This window comes from Hippoglossus stenolepis, chromosome 24, assembly GCF_022539355.2.
Source record: "Hippoglossus stenolepis isolate QCI-W04-F060 chromosome 24, HSTE1.2, whole genome shotgun sequence".
NCBI classification, from domain to species: Eukaryota; Metazoa; Chordata; class Actinopteri; order Pleuronectiformes; family Pleuronectidae; genus Hippoglossus; species Hippoglossus stenolepis.
In genome coordinates this window covers 7,220,454-7,248,117 of record NC_061506.1, presented here as the reverse complement: position 1 = coordinate 7,248,117, position 27,664 = coordinate 7,220,454, and the positions used below count along the sequence as shown (strand labels likewise).

The 27,664-nt window shown below is 44.8% G+C and overlaps 1 protein-coding gene across 3 annotated transcripts; it reads left to right on the top strand.

The window, feature by feature from the left end:
* Positions 1-149: 149 nt before the first annotated feature.
* Positions 150-22,306, top strand: zgc:65895 (uncharacterized protein LOC393546 homolog). 3 transcript variants are annotated; one of them, XM_035150413.2, is made up of 3 exons: positions 150-2,973; positions 18,614-18,665; positions 20,378-22,306. In XM_035150413.2, the coding sequence occupies exons 1-3, from the start codon at positions 914-916 to the stop codon at positions 20,645-20,647; spliced, it is 2,382 nt and encodes a 793-aa protein (XP_035006304.1). In that variant the 5' UTR covers positions 150-913; the 3' UTR covers positions 20,648-22,306. The 3 variants fall into 3 exon arrangements, with proteins under 3 accessions (XP_035006304.1, XP_035006305.2, XP_035006306.1); XM_035150414.2 differs by lacking the exon at positions 150-2,973 and adding an exon at positions 15,144-15,490; XM_035150415.2 differs by lacking the exon at positions 150-2,973 and adding an exon at positions 17,743-18,285.
* Positions 22,307-27,664: the final 5,358 nt, after the last annotated feature.

Below are 27,664 nucleotides of genomic sequence, written 5' to 3'. Positions count from 1 at the left end.
AATCAAATCAAAACAATTATTTATGAATAAATAAAAGATATTTGCATGATCCGGCTGTCCACGACTGCGCGGATCACACAAATTCCGATTGGACAGTGAACGCTGCACCGGGCCAGAGGAGCAGGCCGACTCGCGCATGAGCAGCGGGAGTGTTTGCATTCCTCCCTCCCTCCCTCCCCGGAGCCTGACAGCCCGTTAGCTGCTGCTGCTGCTCACCGGCAATGAGACAGCAAACACGGAGTCGGTGACACGACCCGAGATGGACTTAGCGAGCACTTTCCCCCGCTGCACAGACGGACACGACCCACGCACGGCTGCCTGCTAACAGGAGGGGGACGCGTACCCACCCATCGCCAGGTTTGTCTTAGTTTTCGTGGAGACTCGACGTCCGGGGAGAGGAATGGATGCCGCTCTTCCTGCGACATTCACCGGCCAGCGACGAGGACCACTCGCGTGCACGCCAACGAGTCGGGGGGCTTCGCCGATTTCTGTGTGCTTGATTGTCAACGTTCATATCTAAAGAGACAACCGCTGTCGTTGGTAAAACAAAACGCCACAGCAAGTTCTAGAGGAGCGTGGCTAATCGCTACTGGCGACCCAACACGGCTTTAAGCTAACCAAGGGCTAGCTAGAATCCACCATTCTTTGTTTGTTTAATTTGACTTATCCAATACAGTCTGGAGTTGGATTAATACTTGAGTTAAGAAGAAGGACACGGCCCACACGTGTTTCTGCCCTCGGCGTGTTTAGCTTGATTTTAAAGGACATAAATCATCCGACTTCTCACTTATGGCTCGGTAGTATCGCGGTACTGCAGCTGACCCAGCTAGCTAGCCTCTGTTAGCTAGTAGGTAGCGCAAACAGCCGCCTGCCCCTTCTTCTTTGGCTTGTATTAACTCCTCCACGGTAAAAGATGCAACACCAGGACTTTCCCGGAGACCCGCCCGCGACCGGGAGCCGGAAAACGGCCTTCCACTACAGGAGGGGAAGCGGCGGCGCTTCTGTCCCCTCCGCCGCCGCCGGCAGTGGGGTCAACGCGGTGGACGACAATCCGACCCAGACTGGAGCCTCCTCTCCGGGACTTCACCACCAGCCCCTGTCCCAAGTGGCCGGCGCTCAGGTGAAGAAGAAGAGTGGCTTCCAAATTACAAGTGTCACTTCAGCTCAGATCAACGTGAGCGGCAACAACAGTTTGGCCGATGACACTGAGAGCTATGATGATATGGATGAGTCGCACACCGAAGACCTCTCCTCCTCCGATATGCTGGACGTGTCAGTGTCCAGGGCCACGGATACAGGTGTGCCGGAGAGAAGCTCCTCCGATGAGACATTGAACAGCCTCCATGGGGTCGACACACCCGGGCTTGCTTCGCCCAACGAACCCCATCACCCTCATTCCATCCCTCAGGGGTCTCAGCAGCAGACCTCTATCGTAAATGGGACCATGCATCATCAATATTATCCTCAGTCCCACCATCATCATTCTGACGGCCTGGGAGGAGGTGAGCTCCCAGCACTTCCCATTGCTCCTTTGGCTAGCTCCAGCCCGTCTATGGCCTCCAAAGCCGGGCCTAGTAAGTCCCAGAGGACACTGGGGTTGGATAACACAAAACCTGCAAGTGGGACAAGTCAACCATTAACCCCTATTGTTGGTGGGGCAGCCACTGATGCACATCTACTGGGCAGTGTAAACATATCTAATGTGACTGGTGCCACTGCTGCTGCAGCTCTTCCCTCTGGGTCTGCAGGGTTTGACAACACTAGTGTAAGTGGGCAAGTTGCTTCTGGTGGAGGAGGAACCGGACCGTCTGCTGCTGTCCCGAACACTCACAACCAGCACACCCAAACCCAGACAGCTACTGGCTCTCGTTTTAGGGTGGTCAAGCTAGACACTAACTCTGAGCCCTTCCGCAAGGGAAGATGGACATGTACTGAGTATTATGAAAAGGAGATTCCTCCTCCAGCTACGTCTGAGGCACCAAAAGGTGCAGAGTTGGCAGCGGATACTGAAGCAGCTACAGCTGGGATTAGTCCAGGTATCCCTGCTGTGCAGCCACCTCACACACTGCAGCCCTATCAGCAGCCGAGCCTGGACTTCACTAGTCCTCAAGCCATGCAGAGCCCGCCACAGGGACTGGCCCAGACTACTCCTCTGACCTATGTTTCACCCCAAGAGGTCATTGGTGGAGCTCACATGCCTAAACCCGTGGCACCTGTCACTCTCCCTACAGCAACACCACAACCAAGTGGAAGTCAGCCTCTGCCTGTAATACCCCAGCAGTTGCCCTATGCTGTGGATCCCAACCAGGCTCAAACCCAGGGAGGTTACCCAGCACCTCAGCTTCATGCAGGGGTCATGACCCAAGGAAGCATCCGTCAGCCGGACTTTATCCAGCCCACCGCTCCCTTCCAGAATCAGGTCCAGCCTCCTCTGCCACATGGAACAGGAATCCCCATAACACCAGTTCCAGGCGTCCCTGCACATCCAGCAGTCAGCATTACTCAGCAGCTGCCCCATCAAGGTCAGGTAGCCCCAGCTCCAGGATCTTTTGCTGCAGGACAGCCGCAGACCCTCCCATCTCAGCCCCTACCTCACCAACAGCCACAAATCCAGCCCCAATCCACTGCCCCAGCCCCATTTGCTTACACTCACGGGACCCACTACATGCCTCTGACTGCACTGCAAGCTGACCTCCAGCCAATTCTCACCCCAGGCGCGACCCTCACCCATGTCCCCGTAGGAGGGAGCTCCATAAGAACCTACCACCTGGAGGACGCCCAGAGGCTTCTGCTCCAGCACCAAGGCCTGCTGGGTCTCCCCAGGTTGGCGGTGGCAGTAGGTGACAGGGGCTTAGAGGCCAGCGGTGCTGCTGGAACACTGGCCCACATGGGGATGTCAGCTGAGGCCAGTGCCTTGATGGTCGCTGCTGCTGCAGGCTTCAGGAGTCAGCATGCTGAAGGAGAGGAGGACAGGTGAGGATGGACAGCAGTGCTGCCAACACTGTTTATTCTAATGCAAGCTGTTTTTCTGATGAAATTGAAATTACTGTTCTTTTTAATGTAGTTCAAGCTGCAGCTGAAATACATAATTTTTTCACATGTTGACTATAAAAGTGAAATACACGTGTGTTTGCACCATCACACCACTGAAGCAGCCACACAGGATTTACAAGCTCAAACTCTCTCGCTACCACAGTATCCTTAGCTCAGCATGTAACTGCATCCTGCAACTGGGTTTCTGTCATTCAGATCTACATGTGCTTGGTCCCCTGTCCCCTGAGGTCGATCTGTCAGCCTTCAGAAGACAGTGGGAGACGAACGGCTCACTCGACATTGCCTTTGCAAGAATATCAGTGACTGGAATGGCAGCAGTGTAGCTGCTGAGTCACAGAGGGTGACTGGTGACTCAGCAGATGCACTGCTCTGGTCAACCCCCTACCATTTCATATCTACCTCCTTTACCCCAGGACTGTTTTGTCAGGCGGGCTTCATTTTCTCTGTTGTACAGCCTCATGCTATCCCTCCTCTCTCTTTCTTTCATAACTTTACCCTTTTTCCTCTTCGCCCCTTAGGTTTATTCTTTTATCAGAGACTTGATCTGTTGGGGTTTTTTTCCGCTTCTGAGGATGTGCAGAAGGGTTTATTTGTGTGTGCAATTACTCAGTCCTATGTTCCTGTTTGATTTGCTGCTCAAAAGTGGTTGTTGCAGTTGCAGGTAGATTTTAATAAACATAAGGTTGGTGTGGAAAAAACCCTCCTATATCCAACTGTGCTGTGATGAAGGGGTCCTGGTCGGGAGTTGTGCACGGTTGTGGCAGCTAGTGTTACTACAGCACTGTTCTTGTTAGGCAGGATATTCATGTTGTGAGTACAACAATGATGACTGCAGGGTATCATGGGAGTTCAACTGGGCATGGTCAGCCTCACCCAAGAAAAAATGTACACCATCCTCCTGGATTGGGTTCAAATGCAAACTGTTGAAAAGGTGAAGCACGTGGCTGTGCATCAGAGCTAGTTGTAATTCACTTATCGTCACAATAAGTTGTTGATGAGCTTAAAAAAAAAGCTATTACGCATTTCCAACAGCTCAGATTGTGTCTTGAGAGACGGGGTTCGATAACTGCTGGCTTAGTGTTGATGTGGTCTGAGTCATACGTGGCTGCAGACAGAGCCGGGCTCTATTCTGTGGGGAGGCTTTCGTGGCACCCCATCATTGCTACGTGTGTGTCTGAATGGCATCTCCTTGCCTTCTTCTGTAAGTGCGTTTCTGTAAATCGGACCGTTTTCTTGCCGTGAATCGGCCTCTGTCCTGCGGCTGCAAATGTCTTAGTCTTCGTGTGTGTGTGTCTCTGCTTTGTTTATATTCATGGTCACGTCATGCTGCGATCCAGCTCTGCGCTTCTGTTACTGTTTTCTTTCAGTCTCGTATTGTGTGTTTCTCCTTTGTCACCCTCTCTTTCTCTCTCTCTCTCTCCGGCTTCCTTTCCCTTTGCAGACCTTGGTGCACCAACCCTTTTCCTTCAGAGAATAGTCTTGTCTTCCCTTTGCACTCTTAAATCATTTCCTCTAAGCTTATCAGGCCAAGTCACATGCAGGTTTTTCCTCAAACCATCAGGCATGTGCACCCGCATTTACTGACGACTGAAAAGAGCACAGTGTGTATGAATAAGTCAACAGCCAGGTTGTCCGGTAACAACACCTCTATCAATATTGACAGTAAAGAAGTCCACTGCAGAAGGACTGGTTTTCCTTCTATTGAAACAACACGAAACATCACTTATGCACCAGGGTGATAAATTCACACTTGGCATTGAAAGTATTTGTCTTGTGTCTATATTCAGTTTACAGGGATATAAGAGAGGAAATAGAAGTTGACATCAGATCATTTTGGGTATCTTATTTATTTAGCATTTAATCAAAATAGTAGTGGATTTTTACTCTGATGATTTGTTGTGTTGACTTATTATTGTGGCTTTCATGTGGATTATAATACATTTATGCAGGTCTTAATTATATTTTTGTTCGTTTATTGCTACTTGATAACAAAAAATGCATAGTTTATGTTCCAGAGTGTTGTAGTTGTTGCTCAATGATCCAGATATTAGCATGGTATTTTATTAAAAAACTACAATAATATTAATGTGGAACTGATAACTACACTCTTTGCTGTGAGAAAGACTATAGATACCTACTCCTCTGCCTTCCTATCTGTTGCACTTGACATAGGTCTTAAATTTAACTTGTTGAAACCTGCAGAAACCCTGAATGAGTGGCCCGGGTTGATTATTCAAATTCACTCTGAGGTTCAGTTGTAGCTCGTCCAGTTTGGCTCTTTCAAAGCCTCTTGCTGCAGATGTCGGGATGATGAAAACCCTCAATCATGTGTGCATGCTGTGAAGCCCTGATGTGAGGGTGTGTCTGTGTGTTTTCACCTGCTCGCTGTCAGTTTCTATGTGTCAGTGAGAGTACTCCAGGGCAGCGCTGTCATCGGGTCCTCCTTCCTCCCCAGGTGGAATTTCAGCCCGCAGGCCTGTGCCAGTAGAAGTTGACATTTGGATAGCTATGTGCAGTAAGAGAAAAGAACTCTTACAAAACACATAAACACTTTCATATATATGTCATACCTGCCATATGTAAATGTTCTGTGTTCCAACTTCAAGAGAAATACGAATTTGCTCACAGGCTGCAGAGAATTAATTTGCTGTTCGTAGCTTTACAAACAACAGCAGGCAAAGCAACACAGTAGAGCCTGCAGAGCAAATACTGAAACGAGAACGGTGAGCGTCTTTCTTCCAGTACAGTAATGAGCTTTATCCAGAATTATATCTTGTGAATTCCTGTGTGCATGAATGTGTTTAACACTCTGGTTTAAGACATTATTTACCCTCCCAAAATATTATTCTGTGCTCCAAAAAATGAAATGAAAGCATCATGTGCTGATTTGTTGAGTTGTCACTATCCACTTCACAGTCAAGAACATGTCTAAGACATGTCAGGTGTCATAGTACAGTACTGCTGTATTGTATATGGCAGTTAATACGTATGACCTCATCCTTTGGAACCATTGAAGTTACAGATGCACGATAGAGATTGTTTGCCCATAAAACCTGCACACGCAGCTTCTTGACAGCCTTACACGAGCAGCTAAAGTTTCTGTATGTCTCTGCAGTATTAAAGTAAACTCGCTCAGCTGTTTTTGCAGTAATGCAAGTTTAAATATAACCAAGCAGTCACAAGATTACAGGTTGAAGGCAAAGTGAAGGGATAATGATCAATCAATTAATGAATCATGACTTTCGTTTTTGACAACCACCCAGCGGAATCTGATGTAACAGGGACGACTCCTTCTGTTGTAGCCAAGCATATTAGGGAGGGAGCTCACTCAGAACTGAACTTGCAATACTTAAAGCTTATCTGCGTTTAAAAGCCACGATTATATTATAACCCTCTATCCTCGGTCTCTCTCATCAGTCGATGATCAGGCGCAGATCAGAGCTCCCTTTACTTTGTTTTTTTTCTGCTGCAAGATAAGAGTATTTACAGCACGTACTGAAAATTGAGTTTACTGCTTTACCTGTCATTTCAAGGCACTTTGAGCTAGGGCTGGACTACTAGATAAAAACAATGGCAATATCTTTCAATATCGATAATGATCAAGATAAATGTCACATTATTATTTCTTTTATAATTTTTGCTCCTGAGTGAAGGTCTGACTCAAAGATCTTACCCCGTTGAACCCTTTGAGGTTTTGTGTGAGAATGAAAGCTGCTTTAATCCGGAGCTTTCACTCACTTCACTCTGTTGATCATAAATTTTCTTTTGTGGTGATAAGCTGCCTGTCAGGCACTGTAGTCTTACCGGCTCTACCTTGTGATATATGTATGTGTTGTTGTTACTGACAATCCTGTTTTTGAAAAGGCTCACCATCCAAAATGCAGCTTTTACGAGGCGACAGGTGGGGAGTCCCCTGCGGCTAAAACCAAACACAGACCAGTGCTTGGAGTTTCTGTCAAAGGGAGAATTCCTCTTTCCTCTTTAAAGGTTATAGATATGAGATTGTAAACATTGATTTTTCTATGTAAAGAGAGGAAATGAAGCCACACTCCCATTGTGTGTTTTGTAAGTTGAGCATCTGTTTCTTTGTCCCGGGTGCACGTTAGTATTAATGCTAATATTTGACTGAATGCTTCGATTGTGAGTAAAACCTCATACATGACCTCTAACTCTGTTGATGGTATGAACGTTTAAAACTTAAGTGGTGAGTCATACCAAACATTTGTGAACCATTGCTCATGTGAACACACCCTAAGATAAGAATGTCAGATGGTTTATACACGCGGAAATGACTGAGCACAACAAAGAGGAGAATAAACCACGTGTCAGTTAAAAGTTAAAAACATAATCCCTAATGGATTATGTTGCAGGAAGAAACTAAAATGAAAGAATTCACTTCACGTTGTTCTACATGAAATGTAAAAGGTTTTGAATCAAACTCTCAGACGTTGGCATGTTCAAGAATATGCATTAGGTTTGTGTGCAGGTCAAATTTAAAATGTCTTGATTTCACAATCAACATCAGTCAATAGATCCAGAAGTCATTTTTAAGGTGGTTTTATGCATCAAACTGAGCAGAAAGCTTTCACACCATGTAAAGACACTTTATTTGAGACTTAATTTACAAACATCTTTTTGTAGAAGGAAGGATTTAGTTTAAGGAAATACATTTCTTTTTTAAATAAATTAAGGGGGAAAATAAAGGTTTTAAGAGGTTGTCCATGGGGAGTTATACTTCAACTTTATCTTATATATCACTTAACAATGTATAAATCGTTCCCTCGCTTACTCATGTGACAGGTGACTGAAGCCTTGCTCCACTTGTCCTTTTTCCCCCCATTTAATTTTGAATCTCAGTATATGATGCCTCGTTTTTTAAGGTTTTCTCTGTCTGTTCACACCATTTGAACGTGCAGAACTGAAATTGTAATGCGATTTAAGCAAAGCAGGTACTTGTATGGCTTCTTTATTTCTGTTTGACAGATCCTGACTTTGGAAGTCGGACTGCAGCTTTGTGAAACAACATGTTGCGTCTAATTTCCTGGGTGGCATCTCCTGCCTGTCAGCAGCCATTAATCACAGCGGAAGGTTCTTAGGGTCATTACTGTGGTAATGAGACGTGACATTAAATCATGCCCCAGCAGAGGCATTAACTTCACTGTCTTTCCACCCTTTCATGTTGTCGGATTGCTGTTTCACCACAAGGTGGCAGTGTTGGCTCATGAATCCCCTGAACCAGGTCATCAGTGGTTTATATAATCCTGGCGTGCTTTGAGAATCAGTGACCTAAAATGTGCCTTGCAGCGGAGTGGAAATGTCCTTCCTGCACGCAATTAATAAGTCACGTGTGAATGGTTTTATATCTGCAGCTCTGTGTAAAAACCTACTTACTGGCTGCACAAGACCAATATCATATCATATCTCATTTGGCAGATTTATAAATCAGTCAGATTATTACACCGAAAATCTTATTCTGGATTATTTATTGTATCATTGAAAGAAATTAATGTGTGTCAGACCTAAAGGGTGTCTTTAAAAGTTTAATGTTTAAAAATCTGAATATTTAGGCGTTAAAAGCCGTAAATGCGCTAAATATTACCTATTAGTCTTAAATAGGTTGAGGTATCTCAATGTTAATGTTAACATTAATTTTATGATACTTCCGTAGCACTTTAAAATTCATTATTGTGATAGCGTTGTGTCTCAAGGGTTATTTTCTACTAGATTTCATTGATTATGGTCTTAAATTTCAGTAAGTGAGTGATTTTGGATATTAGGTGTCATGTATGACTAAGGTAAAGCCTTAAATTATCTATTTGAGCAGCTGGAACCCACAAATATTTGGGATTTAGCTTCAAAGAAATTACGAAATCCTTTGTCAATCATCATAATAATAATTGATTAGATGTTACACCTGACTCAACTTGTCATTATGAGGCTGGTTGTGTTTTTTTTTTTTTAGCTTCACTATCTTTGCAGAAACAACATAAGTTGAATAAATCAATAGGAAATGGACAGACGATCTGCAGCTATTTTGATATTAGCTTAATAACTCATGAATCAGGTGAGAAATAAAAATGAATTCGTTAGGTGCAGGCCCATATGACTGCTAGATTCCTGTTTTGACCGTTATAGCTCAGACTTTATAATTTATGCATTCATCAATTGTGCATGTAGCCGATCAGACAAAAATAATAAACTAACATTTTAGTTCAGATGGATGTTTTTGTTTCCTACAGTGCTTGTGCAGATCTTAATGCAGCTGCATCAGGCTCAGGGAGTTTTAGGCAGCAGGGGTTTGAGGGGTGCACGGTTGAGTTAGACGTGTGTCACGTTTGTTTGCCTTGTGCCTTCATGCCGAGCTGCAGATTCTTGAAGGGAGTCGCAGGCCCGAGAGGATGTGATATGTGTGGGCATGTCTCTGTCAGTTTGCTCGCGGGTCGTTTATGAGTTCATCTGTGCGGGTGGTTTACGGTGTGTGATGTGTGTTTTTAATTATACAGAACTGCTTCTCTTCCCTTAAGGGAAAACCACCGGTTAAGAGGATGCGAGGCACCGTTTCTGCTTTTAACTGATTGTGGCTCGATCACTCCTCCGGACGAATCTGCCGTTATTTTCTTACTCTCTGTCAATCACCATCTCTTGATTATTTCCCCCAGTGGCTATCCTCCCAGTCTCTGCCAGCACTCACACCCGACGACAGCAAAACAAACGTGATGATATATCACATCCTATAATTGAACCTTCGGAACCAAAACCTCCAGCTGAGCTCGCTGCCAGAGGAGAACACCCCCCCACCCCACCCCCGAGCATCTTTTGTTCACATGCAGCAGCAGGTGTCTTTAAGTCTCCAACTTCACTCACAATAGGGAGGTTTCATGGCGGACATTTTGACATGTCACAGTGGGAAAAGCACAAGTTGTGACTGAGTTCCATTTAACGTTATTACTTCAGTTTCGGGGCTCCTGGTATTTTGCATGCTGGCTGGTCATGTCTCACTTAGACACCTGATCTGAACATATTGTTATACTACCGTGTAATATAAGTCTTTAATTAAACCAGATAAAACCCTGAATGTAGAAATTTGTTATGTATATAGACCTTCCTATGAATGCAGTGTCCTAAAAAACTGGTTTTCACTAAGCCACTTGTGCTATTCAAGTTCCACCAAGGTCTATGGAAATTTTGCCTTAAAGTAAACATCAGGGAGAACATGCACGAGAACAAATTAGGTGACCTGTGTCTGCATGACGGTGCCAACGTGGCCCGACAACAGTAGAATATATCAAGCTAGACTTTACGTCCGTCATCTCCAGGCGTTTATGGTGCCCGGCCCTCGGAGCCCAGATGGAAATTAGAGTAACGTGAGGCTTTGTTGAATGCTTTGCTTTCTTCACAGGACGGTCAGAGGTCAGGTTCAGCAGTAGGACACCGAGCAGGCAGGGGTGGTGTCCTCCTCAAGGAGACAGAAGCTGTTTCAGACATGACCTGCGGGTAAAATCCGGAGTATTTGCCATGGAGTTTACCCGCAGTTTGCCTTTCACACATTTTTACAGACTATATTCTAGGAGGCCAGGCGGAGAAAGTCCGCAGAAACTGCAGAGCCTCTCTCTCGGACATATGCGTTCACACATGCACCTGCTCCAGAGAAAATACAGCGTTCAGTGCAGCTATACAGTACTTGTTGTACCTGAACAAAAACTGGTCCACTGATCATTTTCTCAACTTATCAGATTTGCAGAGTAAATTTCTTAGTGAATCCCTTATTATCATAACTCTAATTCTTGTTCATCTGTCCATAATATTTACCAGTTACCCGTCCGAGAAGTTCTTTTCCAGTTCCTTCATTCTGATTTGACTCACACACAGTAACATGACTACTCTACTACCCATCAAAGAAAAATATTTATCCTCCCCGGCGGCGACTCTTCTCGTAAAAGAAATAACAATAATTCTGCGTAAAGCCTTTTCTGAACGTTTAGTGTCATGGTCTTGACCCCTCCGACTGTTACAAACACACTCGGGTCGCCACGTGAAGCCGGCGACCCGAGTGTGTTTCTAACAGTCGGAGGGGAGCCTAAAGCAACGTTTCTCAACCGCTGCTGAGAAGACCCTCGCTGTTTAAGAACCGACAGTATTTCTTTCTTAAACAGAAACACTGCATGCCCATGTGACTGGGGGGGTCTGTATCTTTACTTCCTGTGATGTTTCCTGTAGTCACTGTGTCATAAGGTTGTATAATGTTTGTTTTACAGCCTGGATTATAGCTAGAGGAGGGAGTTGTTGAATTTTATGTGTGTAAATTGCCCACAAAGAGCCAGAAGTTATTTTAGTGAGCATACAAAGCTCTTACAACTACAAACGCACGTACGGAGATGTTCTTTGCCAGTTTGTGAGTCATCCAGTCACACGCTGAAGCAGGAGGAGATGAGATATCTGTGTTTATTTTAGTCAAATTTCCTTTTAATCTCTGCTGTTCGTGCCAAATTCCGAACCCAAGCATGCTGCCTCCTCGATTTCTATCCTCTGTGAAATTGTGGCTGCATACGTGCTAGAGCTGAAACGACAACTAAAATAATCAGTTGTCAGGAAATGTTAATTGGCAACTATTTCAGTAACGGATTCATTGTTTTGAAGTCAGTTTTGGATGATGATGGCTAAACATTCCCCAAATTTAGCTCCTATGTGTGACTGGAAACAATTTCTTGTCTTCAGCTTTCAGAAATAGTGAGAGGCATTTTTATCCATTGATTTAGAATATCTCCTGCACATGAACTGATACAGACAAGAGCTCTAAACTGCAGCACTGTTAATAAGCTTGACAGCATCTCATCTCTATTTACATCATCATTTAGGCGTTTTTAATGTATCACACAATCCTCCCGTGCGTTCCATCTAAAATGTGTCCACCCCTCACCAGGGACAGGGAATGTGCGAGACCTTTGAAAGTTAATACCTCATCCATCAGAAGAATAAGGCCTGTCTGCACTGTCGCTCAACCAGCAGAGACGTTGGATTTCAGTCCTTCCTCTCTTGCTCTTTCATTGCCCATATGGTACAGAGGTTGGTTATGTAAGGCATTGCGTGCAGGGCAGAGACTGATGCACTAACGCTACATGGAACCGCTGCCCTGAAGCTCTGTGATGCCATGGGAGCTGTTTGAATTTCAGGGGGTGTTCCTGTATTTGGTTTCGTCTGTGTTTAGGCAAAGATCGAGGGAGATCGTCTCCAGTTGCAAAAAAGGAGAAGGGTTTTTATTTTTGATTGCTACCTTGGTGCGCTCCATCAACTCTGAAATTATACCTTGAAAACGCAGGAATGATTGCATGCTGCAGGTCCACATTCAATTATATTATTCAGCGGATCTTATTCGTATTTTCCCCCCAGTGCTCCCCTTTCTTATGTTTTTGTTTTCTAAATTTAGAAAGGGAAAAGACATCTTCCTGTTCTCAAGTGGAGTGTTTGTGCCGCAGCGTTGATCTTGCTGTCGGCTTCGCTTCTCCACTGTGTAAATGCCAGCGTTAAAAGCCTCCCAAACCGGATTCTGCCAGTCTGCCTCCCCAGCCTCACACACATGCACGCACTTACACGCATACTGATGGATACAGGGAGACACAAAGAGAATGCACGGACACGCACAGACACACGCAACCTCTCGTCTCCCAGCAGCAAACCGAGGGATGCAAAGAGAGGGATAGAAACCAATAGAAGCAGGAGCACGATATACAAGTGACTGTTTTTGTGACGTTCTATTTTGTCTTAAACCCATCTGATTACATCAAGTTGTGTTGTGACTTTTTATGGCTGCAGTTTACATCCCTCCCGAGTATTTTCACACAGTTGTTTAGCAGGGCTGGATCTCTTTCAGGACCTCACACTGCCGCCCGGGCGCCCAGCTCTGCTTTTCGTTCAAACCGCACAATAAAGTGAGGCGGAAACATTACTTACACTCAGCTTGATGCTTTTGTGAGAGCGAACAGGGATAAAGGGGAGGTAAAAGAGCAGGAGGAGGGATGGAGACCGTAACTGTACAGCAAACACATGGGAAGGCATTGAGGTTTCTGTTAGTACTATTGATTGTTTTTCGCTATTCCAGAACATCTAGGCTCTTGAGCTTCTAGATACGCCACTATATGCCTTGATTTAGCTCTCACAGTTTGTTTTGTATAGTTTAAAAACAATATCACCTGCAGGTTTTAGAAAAGAAAAATCCAAACAGTGCAGAATTGAGCATCTCTTTGACCTAGTTCCAAAGCTAGGTGCCTGAAACCAGCAGGATTACTTCTTAATGATAGGTGCCGGTTCTCTGAAATATAGTTCACGCCTTGTTTTGCTATAGAAAACTTTATATTTTTAACCGTGTGGGCAATGCAAGCACCATCTGTTCGTTTGTTTTATCCCTCCACATCCACATCGTGTACTTATATAATCTCCACAGGGTGTGGGGAAGACGTACACCACCACCACCACCACGTTCTTTCCTGTGTAGATATGTTTATGACCTTTTTTTTTTTATGGAGGTAGAGGATGAAGTCATTGGAGTAAAATAGAGTTGAATAGAAAGAGTGTTGTGATGGTGAAGTTGCTGCACATCATGTACACAGAGTTGAAGGCTTTTTTAGTGAGGAATACAGGTTTATCTTATACATTGTTTTATACTAGTTGGACAGGAAACTCACCAACGTAAGATAAAGTAAATAAGATAGTGATTTGGTTTCAAAGTCGTCTTATTCATCGCTAGTTTTCCTTCACGCACATTTCTCATCATACTCTTCCAACTTCTTCAATGTGTAGTAAGCGACGTATAATATACATGACGTGAGTTTGGTAATATATGGGTCAGCCCTTTGTCACACGAACCAGCTTTGGATGGACAAGGATACATAATGAATGAGTGCATTCCATCTGGGCTATCTGTGATGCAGTGACATTGGCCGAGCCGGGTTGGCTGCGTCACTAGCGAATGGCTGCAAGCAAACTGTCTCCACATCAGCGAGCGCTTCCTTTCCGACCAGTTTCGACTCTTTGTTCTAAGGGAGCATGCGCACACTGACCCCCCACCACCCCACCCCAGCCCAGACCTGCGAGTACACAATGTACAGATATACTGTGCGACGAGTTGCGGCTTCAAACGAGAAGCGTTTTTGTCACATAAATCGCTCAGCACCTCGCTGCTCTCGTCTCAGGCTGTAGATTGTTTCTTGGATTAGCGACGCATAGTTGAGGGAAGAGAAGAAGTCGTGACCTTCAACTAATGAGGTTAATATTTCACTGCATGCGTTGAACTGAAAACCCACCAGACATTGCGCCATGCGCGCCCCTTGCCGCCATTTTGTCCACCACAAGTACCTTTAAGCAGGCTTGCCTCTCCTTTTTGTTCTCAACATTTTTATTTCACTCTTAAAATACAGTGTTATTACACATTTTGAGTTTATTTTTCTTATTTGTGTGGCTCACCATCAGCTCTTTGAGCTGGCGTCTAGTTAGCCATCTTGTTTTGTCTTTGTTTCGCCCGTAGTATCGACTGTGTGCACGCCTGCGTTGGAGCCACCATGGAGGTGCATGTGAGGCGTGCTCCACTCAAGACCCATACTGTGTGTATGTGTCCAGTGAGCATCCACTGATGTGCAGTGACAGGGCTGTCTGAAGGCATGCCTTCTACAACATGCACATCCTCCTCGAGATAACTGGTTGTGTAAGGAAACGTGATGCGGGATGCAGGAGGTGGATGTTTGGTGTGATATTCAGGCAATTTAAGCGCATGTGCACCTCTTCACAATAAAGTGAAACATGGAGATGTAGAGTAGGGTAGCACTCCTGTGTCCATCACCATCACTGAGAGGGTGTTGCAGGAAATGGATGAAGGAGGGGCTTATCGGCAGGCCTAGAGCGTGCTGACGGTGTGTGTGGTCAAGAGTAGATCATCCTATTGGATGGATCACCATAATCTCTGCCGACAGTTTACATAACAACAGAAGGGGAGGTGACATGACTCCTTATGCAGTGACATCACTACCTATCCTCCTATCACCCGTCGCCAATGCGCCCAATCGTCAGAGAGCGTATATGCGATTCAGGCTTAGCAAGGGGGCAATCGGGAGGACTTAACATTCTAAGGCGCGCACCCGCTGTATGCACACGCACTCCCACTCCCATGCCTGTCGTCCTACACACAGCTCCATCCTGGTCTCCATTGTTGGTCAGGCTCCCCTATGTGAAGCTCCCAAAGCGGAGGGGAGCAGGGGGTTGGGGCCAAAGGGCGCAGGTCAGAAGGACGGAGGAGGTGCGGTGGTTATCGTTGTTTGTTTTGGGGGTGCTTTTTGGTGGGGTGGGCATCAATGAGAGAGAAGGGGCTGGCCGGGGCAGGAGGAGCGCAGGGCAGGGACACCACGGCCCTAAAGCTGCTCTTCTGTGAACTGGAGAAGCATTTGAAGAGGTAACGATACCTGTAGTGTTGTCATGTTGTCAGGGGGGTCGAGTTAGTGTGGCGCTGGCCGGATCTACTACTTACCCGAGGGGTTAAACGAGGGCTGGTGCCAAGCGGCTTTGTTTTGCTGTATCCGTGTGACTGTTGTGGTTGTTGTGGTGACGTTTCCGCCGGTTAAATGTTGAAGTAGGGCCTACAGTTGGAAAACATTTGAATGAAACTTTACACCTGCTGCGAAATCTAACTTCACGTGAAAGCGGTTGCGTGCCTCTGCCTGCTACAAGGCATCAAGGCTCATCACACCAGCCTGTTTAAACTCCCGCTCAGCTGTCCATGGATGTTCCGGGACATGATGTTCTTGCTTCTGTACATGCATGCTGCTACACTTGACTGTGTGTGAATGTGAAAGTGTGGTGGGCTAAAGCTCATTCAGATTGAGATAGAGTCAGAAAAGTGATCTTGTCTGCTTTCAGTTGAGCTCCCCCCCTCTAATATCAACTGCCTGATAAACATCATGTTCTAGTTCCTCAATTGATCCAGTCTGCCCATATTTACTTTCCTTTGCTCAGATATCAGGCCACCAATAGACGTCATTCTCCAAAACCCACTGTACAAACTGTCCAACCTACAAACACACTTCCCTACTGTGGACAATCTGTAGTTTTGTTTTTTTTAAACCAACGCCCAAATTTTTACCTTTTTTCTAAATTGTTTCAGATTCTTCCCAACACTTTTTGCACAAGCATACATGAATAATGTCTCTACAATACTGAAAGTAAACATTATGACGGTAAAATCTCTCAACCGCACCGTTTCCCATTTAGCACAGCTAAAGTCAGTGACAGAAGTGGAGCTACTGAAATACAAACACATGAGCAGCTTGAGGGGGTTTTCTCTTTGTCTTCTCAGATCTCCAAAGTCCAATGCAGACGCACAATCGGTCCAGTTCCTGCTGGTTGCAGCCAGAGACAGATGTAACACAGCTAAGGTGTTTAGAGCAGGACAGTCAGACATCGCCCCACTGCAGCTCCAAGTTTTAGACTGCTGTTAAAGCTCTTATGGTGTGTGTGTGTGTGTGTGTGCATGCATGTGTGTGGTCAGAAGTCTACAAAGAAAACCACACCCTGACTGTAGCAGGCACAGCTCAACGGTTTTTAGTGTCAGACTCTTTTCATCTTGACCTCATCTGTTTACACGTGCTTCCTTTTTTCTTTGTGTGCTGCTGCTCCCAAGGTTTCCATAGCGACCACATCAGTCCACACCTACACATCTCAGACCAAATCACATCAGAGTGCCTAAATCGATGAATAATTAAAGTGAAGTATTGATCTGATCAGCGGCTCCAAGTCATTTTCACAAAAAGAATCAAATCGGCCTCTTTGTATTTTAAGACGCCCTTATAAAGGTTTCTATTGCATGTAACCACAAGACTTCACAATTATTTAAATTATGGCTGCAACTAAATTAGTGTTTACAATATTCTCCGTGAGTTGTATTCGTGAGGATAAACCCCTTGAGAGGAACCATCTAGTTTTCTGAAGTTTTTATTTATGTCTGAAGATGAAATAAGTGTGAAAATCTTATTTGGACATATTGATATGGTTGTGAATGTACGTAGATCTTACTTGATTCATCAGTCGATTGATTGATTGTTTCTGCACACAAGCAAATATTTTAGATTATTTTTGTTTGATTAAATCACTCAAACAAGTGAGTCATTATCAGTATTGTAGGCGACTAAGTTTCTGTCAGTCAAAAAACAGCAAACCAGAGACTGTGTAACGACGCCTCGTGATTAACAGAGAATAGAGGGGTGGTCCTGTTCTTCGGTAAAGCACAGTGTGTTCCCACTTCAGTCAAACTGATCTGAACTCAGCCTCCGCCGTTTCCGCCATCTGACACCTTCCTCCTATTGACCCTCCGGGGTTATTTACCTTCTCGAGTGACGGCTAGCCGGTGCTGAGGTCAGCTCCTCCGCTCTGGTCAAGCCCTGGGCAATTGATCATGTTCTCTCAAATGACATAACGCCTGTGTTAGTCAGTTTGGCATCCTGTGTTGCTTTTTAGAGATGGGTTCCAGCCAATAGGTGGAGACATTGCTTCACATGACAGCTTGTTATTGCTGAGGAAAGTTTTCCCATCATCTACAGTCCACATTTCCCCCTGAATAAAACGTTTTAATCCCCAAACGTTCAATCAAAGTTAAACGTGCTTTGTTATTTCTTTTTTATTTACTGCCTGCGCGTCGCTTCTCGTCCATTAGATTGTGTATTTCAGTTGGATGCGGGCTTTTATAGAAATCGTTGCAGCAGGTAGAAGCGATGCTGCATAAATTATCCCCATCGGCCGCCTCTCCTCCAATCAGCGTCGCCGCAGCGCCAGTTTATGCCACGCATTATGCTAATGAGCTCCCCCCTCTCGGCCAATCAGGCGGGCGCTGGCGCTGTTTCCCCCGCACGGATCAGCCAGGGAGGGGAGCCGCTGTGTGCGGAGCCGCAGCACCGCCGCCGTCAGCCGCCTTCAGTCTTTGTGTGCCCCGTCCTCCGGCTGCAAGCGCCGCGGTCGCTCCGGTGACCCAGCAGCAGCCTGCCCTCCAACACACAAGAATGCGCAGTTTTTCTACTTTTATACCTCCGGACTCCCTCACTGTACCGCCGACTGGGGTTTTAATGGACGGGGTAGCATGAATCCCCAGTGTTACACGGTGGCGATGGACCTTGGCGTTTGTCAACTGAGGAATTTCTCGATTTCGTTTCTGTCCTCGGTGCTGGGGAAGGAGAGAGCGTCAGTCCGGGTCGACAATAGGTAAATGTTTGAGTCAGGGGGAGGCTTTGTTGCTCACTGGATTCCAAATGGAACATGTCATTGATTCTCCACCAGCAAAAAAAAAAACCTGCAGCCTCCATCTGCTTCTCTTTGTTGCAGACAGTAATCCTGATTCTTTATTTTAGTGACATGATAGATCTCACATCTCTGCGTTTGGCAGTTTGCCCTTGATGGAGACATTTCCATCACACACACACACACACACACACACAGACACACACTGCAGTGCTCATCTGATGTCACACTAAAATCATCTAACAAATCACATTTATTTATATATTTATTTTCTCTTCTTCTTGTCCTTCAGCTCTTCCGGTGCAAGTGTGGTGGCTATTGACAACAAGATCGAACAAGCAATGGTAAGATGCTGTTTTTCATTGTGTCTGTATGTATTTATAAGCCCGATCACATTCTGTACATGTTTGTGCCAGTGTTATGTAACCCGTGCACTGACTCCTACATCTAACCCAACCTGCTTTTATTTTGTACCATCAAAATAAATCGCCTGTCGTTGTTCATTTATAATAGGATGTGTGTTTTGATTGTGAAGGTAATAAATACATGGAGCATAAAGCAGCTCTTGATCAATGAATGAATGAATGAATGAATGAATGGAAGGCATGATGGTCTTTCATGGTCTTTTTTTTTTTTAAAAAGCGAGATGGGGGCCAACATGCTGTACAAAAACACTAATGTTTTCCCGCACATACGTATGCACCTGCTGGTATGCACAGAGGCAACAGGAGCTTCCTGCTCTGTCACGGTTTGGACCGATGACCTCCGGTTTGTTGGCAACTTGATGCGGGCCAGGCTAAGGTTCACACGCCATCCCTCACTCCCTCCTCCTCTCTCTCCCTCTCTCATAAGCATGTATCGTCCCTTACCCTGTCTCCCTCCCTCCCCATGTCCCGTGTTGCTAGGCAAGCAGCCGCCTCCCCTTGGCTCGGTATAAATAACTCGGCCTTCCATTGGCTCCTCCCACCCCGATGCAGGAACAATTTGTTCCCGGGACATGGGAGACGGAGGAGGAGTGAGGAAGGAGGGGCGGGTCTGCAGAGGGAGGGGATGGTGGGATTATTAAACGCAAATCCCGCTTTCTGCAGCAGCAGCCCGGCAAAACACAACATCGTCACCATCGTCACGAAGCCCTCTCACATTTTAAAACCATATTTATGAGGAGTTAATGGTTTCATTTTCACACGCCGAGCCCGCTGACATTGTGCTATGCAAGATCGTTAAAGGGATTTATGATGCTGGTTCAACCTTTGCACTGTGCTGTCACATATTTACCTGTACCAGAGTGTTTTCAAGCCCTCCAGTCAAAGTGGTTAATGTTTATGCAGTAGTCTCTAGGTTTATAAACTGAGTAAATAAAGAAATGAGGATGACTTAGGAAGTTGTGAATCAAGTGATTACATCTGCAACTAACAATCAGTCTTAATAAATATTTGTAATACCCTAGAATCGATTTTCTCCGATCAACAGCTCAAAACCCTAAATGTATATGCAGAATAATATGATATTAAACATCAGAAAAAGAGCAAATCTGCACTTTTAAGAAGCTGGAACCAGCAGATGTTTCAGCATCTTTGCTTGAAAAATGACAGAAACAATGAATAGTTGTAAAAGCTGCCGCTTCTTATAGATTAATCTGATTAGTGTTGTCTCGATCAATTCATTCGTTTAGTCTAGAGTGGAGAATATAGCCCAAAGCGACCCACCTTCAGATGTCTTTTCTTTGTCTGAGGAAAAGTCCAACTCCAGAAATATTCGATTTATTATTTAACATTGAAGAAGTAGAAGATATTTTAAATTTTTCTTAAAATTATTAATTGTCCAAATATTTTAAGATTAATAACGACTTATTGTTGTGGTGACTACAGAAAGAGTTGAATAAGCATATTTTAGTGTTTTTTGTTTTTGTTGTGTAACAAGGAGACTGGTTTGAACCAGAAATGTAGTTTGAACAAGATGTTTTCTTTCCTCCCAGGGGAAACTTAGAACAAGGAATCTGATTAATTATTTAGCTAACCATCTCTCGCTCTTTGTCTCCCCCGCCCCTCGTTCTCAGGACTTGGTGAAGAGCCACCTCATGTATGCCGTGCGCGAGGAGGTGGAGGTGCTGAAGGAGCAGATCAAGGAGCTGATCGAGCGCAACACTCAACTGGAGCAGGAGAATAACCTGCTCAAGAACCTGGCCAGCCCCGAGCAGATGGCCCAGTTCCAGGCACAGGTCCAGACCGACGGCTCCCCCACCAGCGGCGCTCAGCCCCCGGTCCCAGTCCCCGCCGGAACCACACAAGTCCTCCCCTCCGCACAGAACTCCAGCTCGTCTGCGTAACACAGAACCTGCACACTGAAGAGCTCCCGAAGGATGAGAGATAGAGGGGATGGGAGGAAGAAGATGAGGAGGAGGAGGATGAAGATGGAGTCTTGCCATACTGTGAACTGACTCTAGCATCAAGACCGACTATGCCACCGTCTCAAGGACACTTCACCTTAACCCGGACGACGAAAACCAACTTTCCTTTGTTGCACATCTTTATTTAACTGAAAGACTTTGGAGTTGCACCGGCTCGTGTTTTTATGTGTCTGCTTCGTCTCTGACTTTTGCTTCAGACAATCGTCATGCTGGTCGTCGCGGTGATGTCGAGGAGGACGGAACTGACAGGAACCGACAGTTGTCTAGGGCCACTGGAGGAAGGAGGAGCTATAACGCATGGTCTCGGCCAATCAGGGGGAGCACGTCGAATTCCGTTCTCGTGTGACCCCCAGTGTAACGCGTGCCATCGCCCTGCCCCACCTCAACCCAACGCTGTTCATCTGCACACAATTTTTTACTCACCAGCTTCTTGTTTTTTTTTTCTTCTTCCTTTTTCCCCCCCTTCTCCCGTTTGCACTTTTTTCGGGCGCTGCTGACAGGGGACGAAGTTTTGCGCGTCCCATCTGGAATGGGAGTCAAATAATCGTGCCGATACTTTCTCTGGGTCTCAACCCTCACAGCATCTGAACACGACGAGAAGACTTTATTTTCTGGGTTGAGTGGTAGGGGGTTGGTTATTTCGAGAAAAAAAAAAAAAAAAGATATTACCTGCGTCTCATTGTTCACTTGGAGAACTCTGTGTTCTTTCTGAGGTTCACGTTGCCGTCACCACCCTAACGCTCTTGCCCCTTCTCGGATGGAGCATTAAACATTTATGCAGGGAATCCTTGTTTTTTAGGGTGGGCTGTGAAAGGATGAGAATTAGTTTTTGTCTTGTTTATCTTTTTTGTTGTTGCTCTTATTGGTGTAATAAGTGTCTGTAAAAATAAATAACAGAGAGGCGAATAATTAGGATGTGACTGTTTCTAGGTAGTGAACTCTGTACATATTTCAAATGTCCAATTAAACTCTGCCAAGTGCCTGGATTCTAACCATAGATACATATATAAAAGCTTTTTTTAGTTGTCTTATTCATATATTTGTATATACATATATATATCTATATATATATATATATATATCTATGGTTTTGCCAGGTTTTGAAACTACCTGTGATGTCATTACTCAGGGTGGGACCAGAAGAGGATTATTTACCTCCGCACTATAAGATGCTGTCTCTCCTGCGGTGACACACGGCCTCGTACTGTACGTGACCGCTCCTCTGCCGTCGCTTCAAACTCACTCGCTCAAATGATCAGGACTGTTTGACCATTTCTGGGGGCACGTGTAGTTGTTTTTTTAATGAACTATTCTTTTTTTCAGTTTTTTCTTTTCTTTTTTTCTTTTATGTCTTTTGTACAGCCGAGTGTTTTAAGTTGCTCGCAGTGCAACTGGAGCGCCGAACACAATAGTGAGACACTTGACAAAACAAGAAAGAAATGAGAGGGAGAGGAAATGAAAATGCCTAGCAGAATTGTCTATGTATTTGTGCATGTTCCTCAGCCCATCACAAATGTGACGTTAAAATTGCACTAGACAGTTGCACCTCAAATAAAAATGAAAACTAAAGAGCAAAAAGCTGGATTGTTTGTTTTCTTTCTTCACGTTTTTTCAAGGTAACTCCAACCGAGGAGGTTATGCTCTTGACTGCGTTTGTTTGTCAGCAGGATTATGCAAAAACAACTGGACGGATTTCAACGAAACTTGCGGTATGGGTCGAGGGAGAAGCAATTTTAATTCAGGATTGCATCACGTAAGTTTTTTTCCAATGTGTTTAACATTGTGAGCATTTTTAAACATTTCTAATGATTTCTCAGAGTAATTCATGGATCTTGATCTTGGAAAAAATCTGACATAAGTGTGCAATTTGGTATAGATCCACTTCATAAGTGGACTGTTGTCCTTGGTGTACGTGGGTACATCCTTCTTGAATGTGCTTATCTTGCATCAGAGTATTTCTTTTGAAACGTTTAGGTAACAGCTAAATTTCAGTCAAATATTAAACGGTTTAAAGTCTTTTTGTCCCTGAAACCCATAAAGTGGGTTTACCAGCTCCACAATATAAAAGTAAACACAGCTGGTTTTCACGTGTTCTAGTAACTAACCAGCCGCCCAGTTGACCCAGACCTCCCAGTTACCACCATGTAGTGTCCTCCTCTCCTGACCTCATTACTTATGCAGTGAGGGGTGGGCCTCCATGGAAGTGTTTTTCTATAAGAGCCCCTCTCATTGGCTCTAGAAGAACGAGCCCCCTAAAGCCGCCTCATGCTGGCTCCGCCCACTCCTCCCTCACGTGGACCCGCATGCGGTCAGACAGGAGCATGCAGCAATAAAGGGCGACGTCATACGTGAGGAGTCTGTAGCTGCAGCTGAACGTGACTATAGACCATTTACATCTAGGGTCTTTAAACCATTTCACTATGATAAATATCAAATGTTATTTTTAATATGAACAGTCATAATAGGTGCTGTTTATATTTTCCATTACAAATGTACTAATTAACAGCTATTGTACTCTTAAAATAGAACAGTAATAAATATAATTTACACAACACTTGTAAAAATGTGCTTTAAAATGGGAATGATAACTTAAATACAAGGTCAAACTTGAAATGTCAATTCTTACGCAAAACCATATATGTTATGTAACATATACCTATACATATAAATACATTTTAATCTGTAGTTTGTCATGGATTATTGTCTACGCTCTATGATATATGTATACCCAGAGTATACGTTTACAATAAGAGAAACTAAATGATTGAATTAATTGAAAGCTAACGAGGATAACTTTTGGGCAGTTTTTTAAATGTGTTGATGGAGGATGCGTTTTTAATATATAGTGGGGGTTGGTTCCAAATCCTGGGTTAAAAGTCTTTAAAATGGCCGTAAAGTTGAATCAATGTCTCTCTACAGCAGCACAGACTCACAAGATTCTGTCTCTACTCTTCTATTTACCCAAGTTTTATTGGATTCACTTCTAAAAAAAAAAACAAGTCTGACTACTATGGAAATGTAAGAGTAACCAAACAGATTCAGTCAACAATATTTTGAGCTTTCAGCCACTTCTCGTGACTGTTCTTACTCCAAATGAAGGCCAGGAGATGTGGCAGAAAGCTCCTTGTGTCCAAAAGTCAAAGCAGCTTCAGACGTAGAGACGAGCGCAGCGACTTGACGTTTGATTTCAAGGTCAAATTCTAAGCTCAAGGTTGGCTCTGATCGTCCCGGGATATTTTTAGTATCTTTTTCTAGGTTACACTTTTCCTCTGTCAAAATTCAGTCAATGTTTTATAGTATTTATCGGTTGTTTTAATAAAAAACCAACAGCCCAGTGTGTTTTTTAAACTTGTAATATAAAGAAAATACAAATTACGAAAAATACGATTCTTCTGTTAGGTGCAAAAATCTTGTGCAAAATCTACTAAATCCTGATGTTTACATGTATATCTATTTGAAGCCCCCCCCACCCCCACCCCTTCCTCATCTCTTCTTCTCAGGTCAGTCTGATCCCTCTTTCTGACCTCAGAGAGAGAGAGAGAGAGAGGCCGGGCCGACCGGGGCTGCATGGATCAGACGGCGTGCGGAGACACAGCTACTGCTCTCGTGTCCAGATGGCACTTTCGCAAATCCCATTTCATTGACAAAAGGTGTTTTCTTCAAGCCCGCCGCCACGGGTACAGGATGTTCTCTGAGGCTGAGGGATCACACGCGGATTAACCTAGTCTATTTGTGCCGCCGGGTGTGTTTGGGGGCACATATTTAGTCATTATTTACATTGTGTGGCACCATTAACTGCATATGATGGCATATTTATGCACCCTATCTCTAAACTGGCTTGTTTTTATAGTAGTAAACACAGCATTCTTTCATGGATTTTCTATTTCTTTAAAAGTTATATTGAAGTTTTTATTCAAAAACTATATTAAATACTGCATACGCATGCTTACACGTACTACCTCTACTTCTGGTCGACTCAGACAAACAAAGACCTTTCTGCCCCAAAAGCGACCCCAAGAAACCCCCGGACGTGGACCCCCCTCAGCGCTGTTGATGTCGTCCTCACTGCTGAGAAAGCAGGTGTCCTGCTGGTTAAACCCCTTACGTCCAGACTGTCAGTAAGTAAAGCTCCACCTCCTGGGGGACCCCCTGAGGTGCTACAGGGGGGGATTAGCCCGTGTCAGAAATACACTTTGTGTTTGCACACACACTGAAAGAAAACTTGTTAACGGCACTATCATCGACACCAAATCCCTGATATAAATTAAACCACAGGGCCGCAACTTCAAAAAGACCTTTTCATCGTGATCATGTCTCCCAATTGAACTTGGATTGTAGAGACAAAACATTGGAGACAGCGGTTTGCCTCAATTTAATTATCGGCGCTTACTTTCAGCTCAAGTCAGCTGCCGCCACGGGCCTCTGCTCCCATCTGAACATCCAATTACACACAAAATACAGACGAGGGGTCAGTCATTTGATGCACCATGTGATGCCAACGGGAGGAGAAGGCCTGGGAACGCGTGTGTGTGCGTGTGTGTGTGCGCGTGTGTGTGTGGACATTCCGGAAATTACCAGCTCTACTACGCCGGCCTCAGTTAATTGGAAGTCCAGCTGATTGAATGAAGAGACTATATGTGGGTCAGGTCTGTTTGTTTGGGCGGCAGCTCGAGGGAGACGCGAGCACGTGGCAGTACTTAAATAGACACACGAGAAAAAAAGACTCGCGCTGAACACGAGAGCTCCTTCACTAGCACCAGAGTAGTGTCTTCTTGAAGGGTTACAAATGTTATCTTGTCTTCGATGGCTGGTGCATTCCAGGAGTGGACTTGTGACGTAAATGCTTCACGCTAAGTGCTTATCAGATAAGTTGTTGTTTTTTTGAGACACGGACTATTTAACTCTATCCAGTTTTCAAAGCAAGAGCCTTGTGTCATTCCGACAAGGGTGGCTTGTACGTTCATGTTCCTGACGGCTTCCTTCAGACAAGCCACAGTACGGGCACGGCCTCAAGACGGTTCTGACTTCGACCATGGCGGCTGATTGGGGTTTTTGCAGGTTCTCCGGCTTCCTCCCACAGTCCAGAGACATGCAGCTTGGGTTAAATGGAGACTCTAAATTTCCTGTTTGTCTCAGAATGTTGGCCTTGATATTAAAGTGGCGCCCACAGACTGAAAACAAAGATGGACGACATGACAGCACCCCAAAAGTAAAGCCAAAGTGTCGTACCCTGGTGGACAGCTTAGACCTAGTCTTGATTGGTTTAGCGCAGAACAAAATAATGTCATCGCCGCAAAATGTTAGTGTTCGTATCAAGCGTTCGTAGCCCCACCTCTCACTCAATGATAACTGGGATTGGCTCCGGCCCTACGTGACCCACAAAAGTACAAGTGGTTCAGCAAATTAATGGATGGAGACACGATAGATGAAAACGGACAAAAGTTCATCATTATCTTGACTGCATCTAGATCTGACTTGATCGTGACCGTGGTGATTATTCAGACGAGAGCATATTAGCCGTAGCAGAAATGGGCTTTAGTCTAACACTGTCTCACCATGGAGGCACTGAGTTCCCGGTTTCCACTTGATTACACTTAATCACAGGGAAATATTTGGCTCATGTTGACATTCCTCTTCTTCCATGTGTGAATTATTTCTTAAATTGATGGAGAAACGTGTCTGTAAAAATCGGACAAATCTGAAAATATAACATACACCCGCACGCTTTGCGATTGTTCTTTCTGCAGCAGGTCCGTACTTCGGTGTGCGTCTGTCCTCATCTGTCCTCTGCCCAAAGTCACATTTCTGAGAGGCACGTGTCGCGCCCTCTCGGCGAGAACCGTCTGAAAACTGCAACAACAAACCACAGACTGAAGCACAAAGAGGGAGGCACGGCGCCCGTTACCCCCACTGGGCGGAGAAGGGGATTATGGGGGATTACGGCCCTCTCTTGCCCTCCACTTTTTCCTCCCCACAGCACCTTCCCTCGCTCCCTATGATTAGACAAAACCGTAAAAGTTCTCATCCTAAAATCTCCATCGCCTGTGATTCTAGATACAGCTAATGACTTCCATGTATGCGTAACAAATTATTTTTACTCGGCGCTCTGTCTGAAATGTTTTGTTATTATTTCAGTCTGGTTTGACTGGTTCCCTGCGTCAGTATTTATTTTTGCAGTGTCACTGTGAAAAGCAGGAGGCATTCCTGGTGAACATTAAGCATCTGCTGCACGATGCATAATGAAAAAGAAACCATAACCACATCTAAGTGCACTTGAGGAGGCAAAACATGAGAGGGGACAGATTTTAGCATCAATCCCTCAATTCCTAATCCTCTATTTGGGGATATAAATTATCCTGAGGCAGTTTACGCTGTAAAACCTGCGTAAGACAGACAGTAGAACAGTATCTGTAAGACACTTGGAATCTTCTGTGGCGCACTTCACTTCAGGTCTGTGTTTGTTTTGGCTGACGTGCCCGGGAGTTTGCGTCTGCGTGTGAATGTGTGCGCGTCTTTTTCCGTGCAGCCAGACAGTCATTACACCACTGTTGAGCTGACACAGCAGGAGAGACAACAACAGGCCCAACAACACTGCATTCACTTAAAGAGCTTTCCTCTTAATCAGGTTGTTTATGGCCCAGACTGCTCCACTTTATTAGAAGGACGCTTGAAGGACTTAATTTTAAGAGCCACACAGGGAAGTGTGTCTGGTGAGAAGGTGTTTGTTTTTTTAGCTTGTCCCACAGTAAGTATATAAAATTATATACAGTCTGTAATGGTTTTAAACAAAGTATGACCTCTACATCCTAGTTGTGTCAGGACCAAATACACCCAAAACCAAGCCCTTCATCACCCTGGGAAAAGTTCAATTTAAAATATTAATCTGTGCACCTGTAGTCATCTCATGATCTAACACACGAGCAGGTTGTCCTCCAT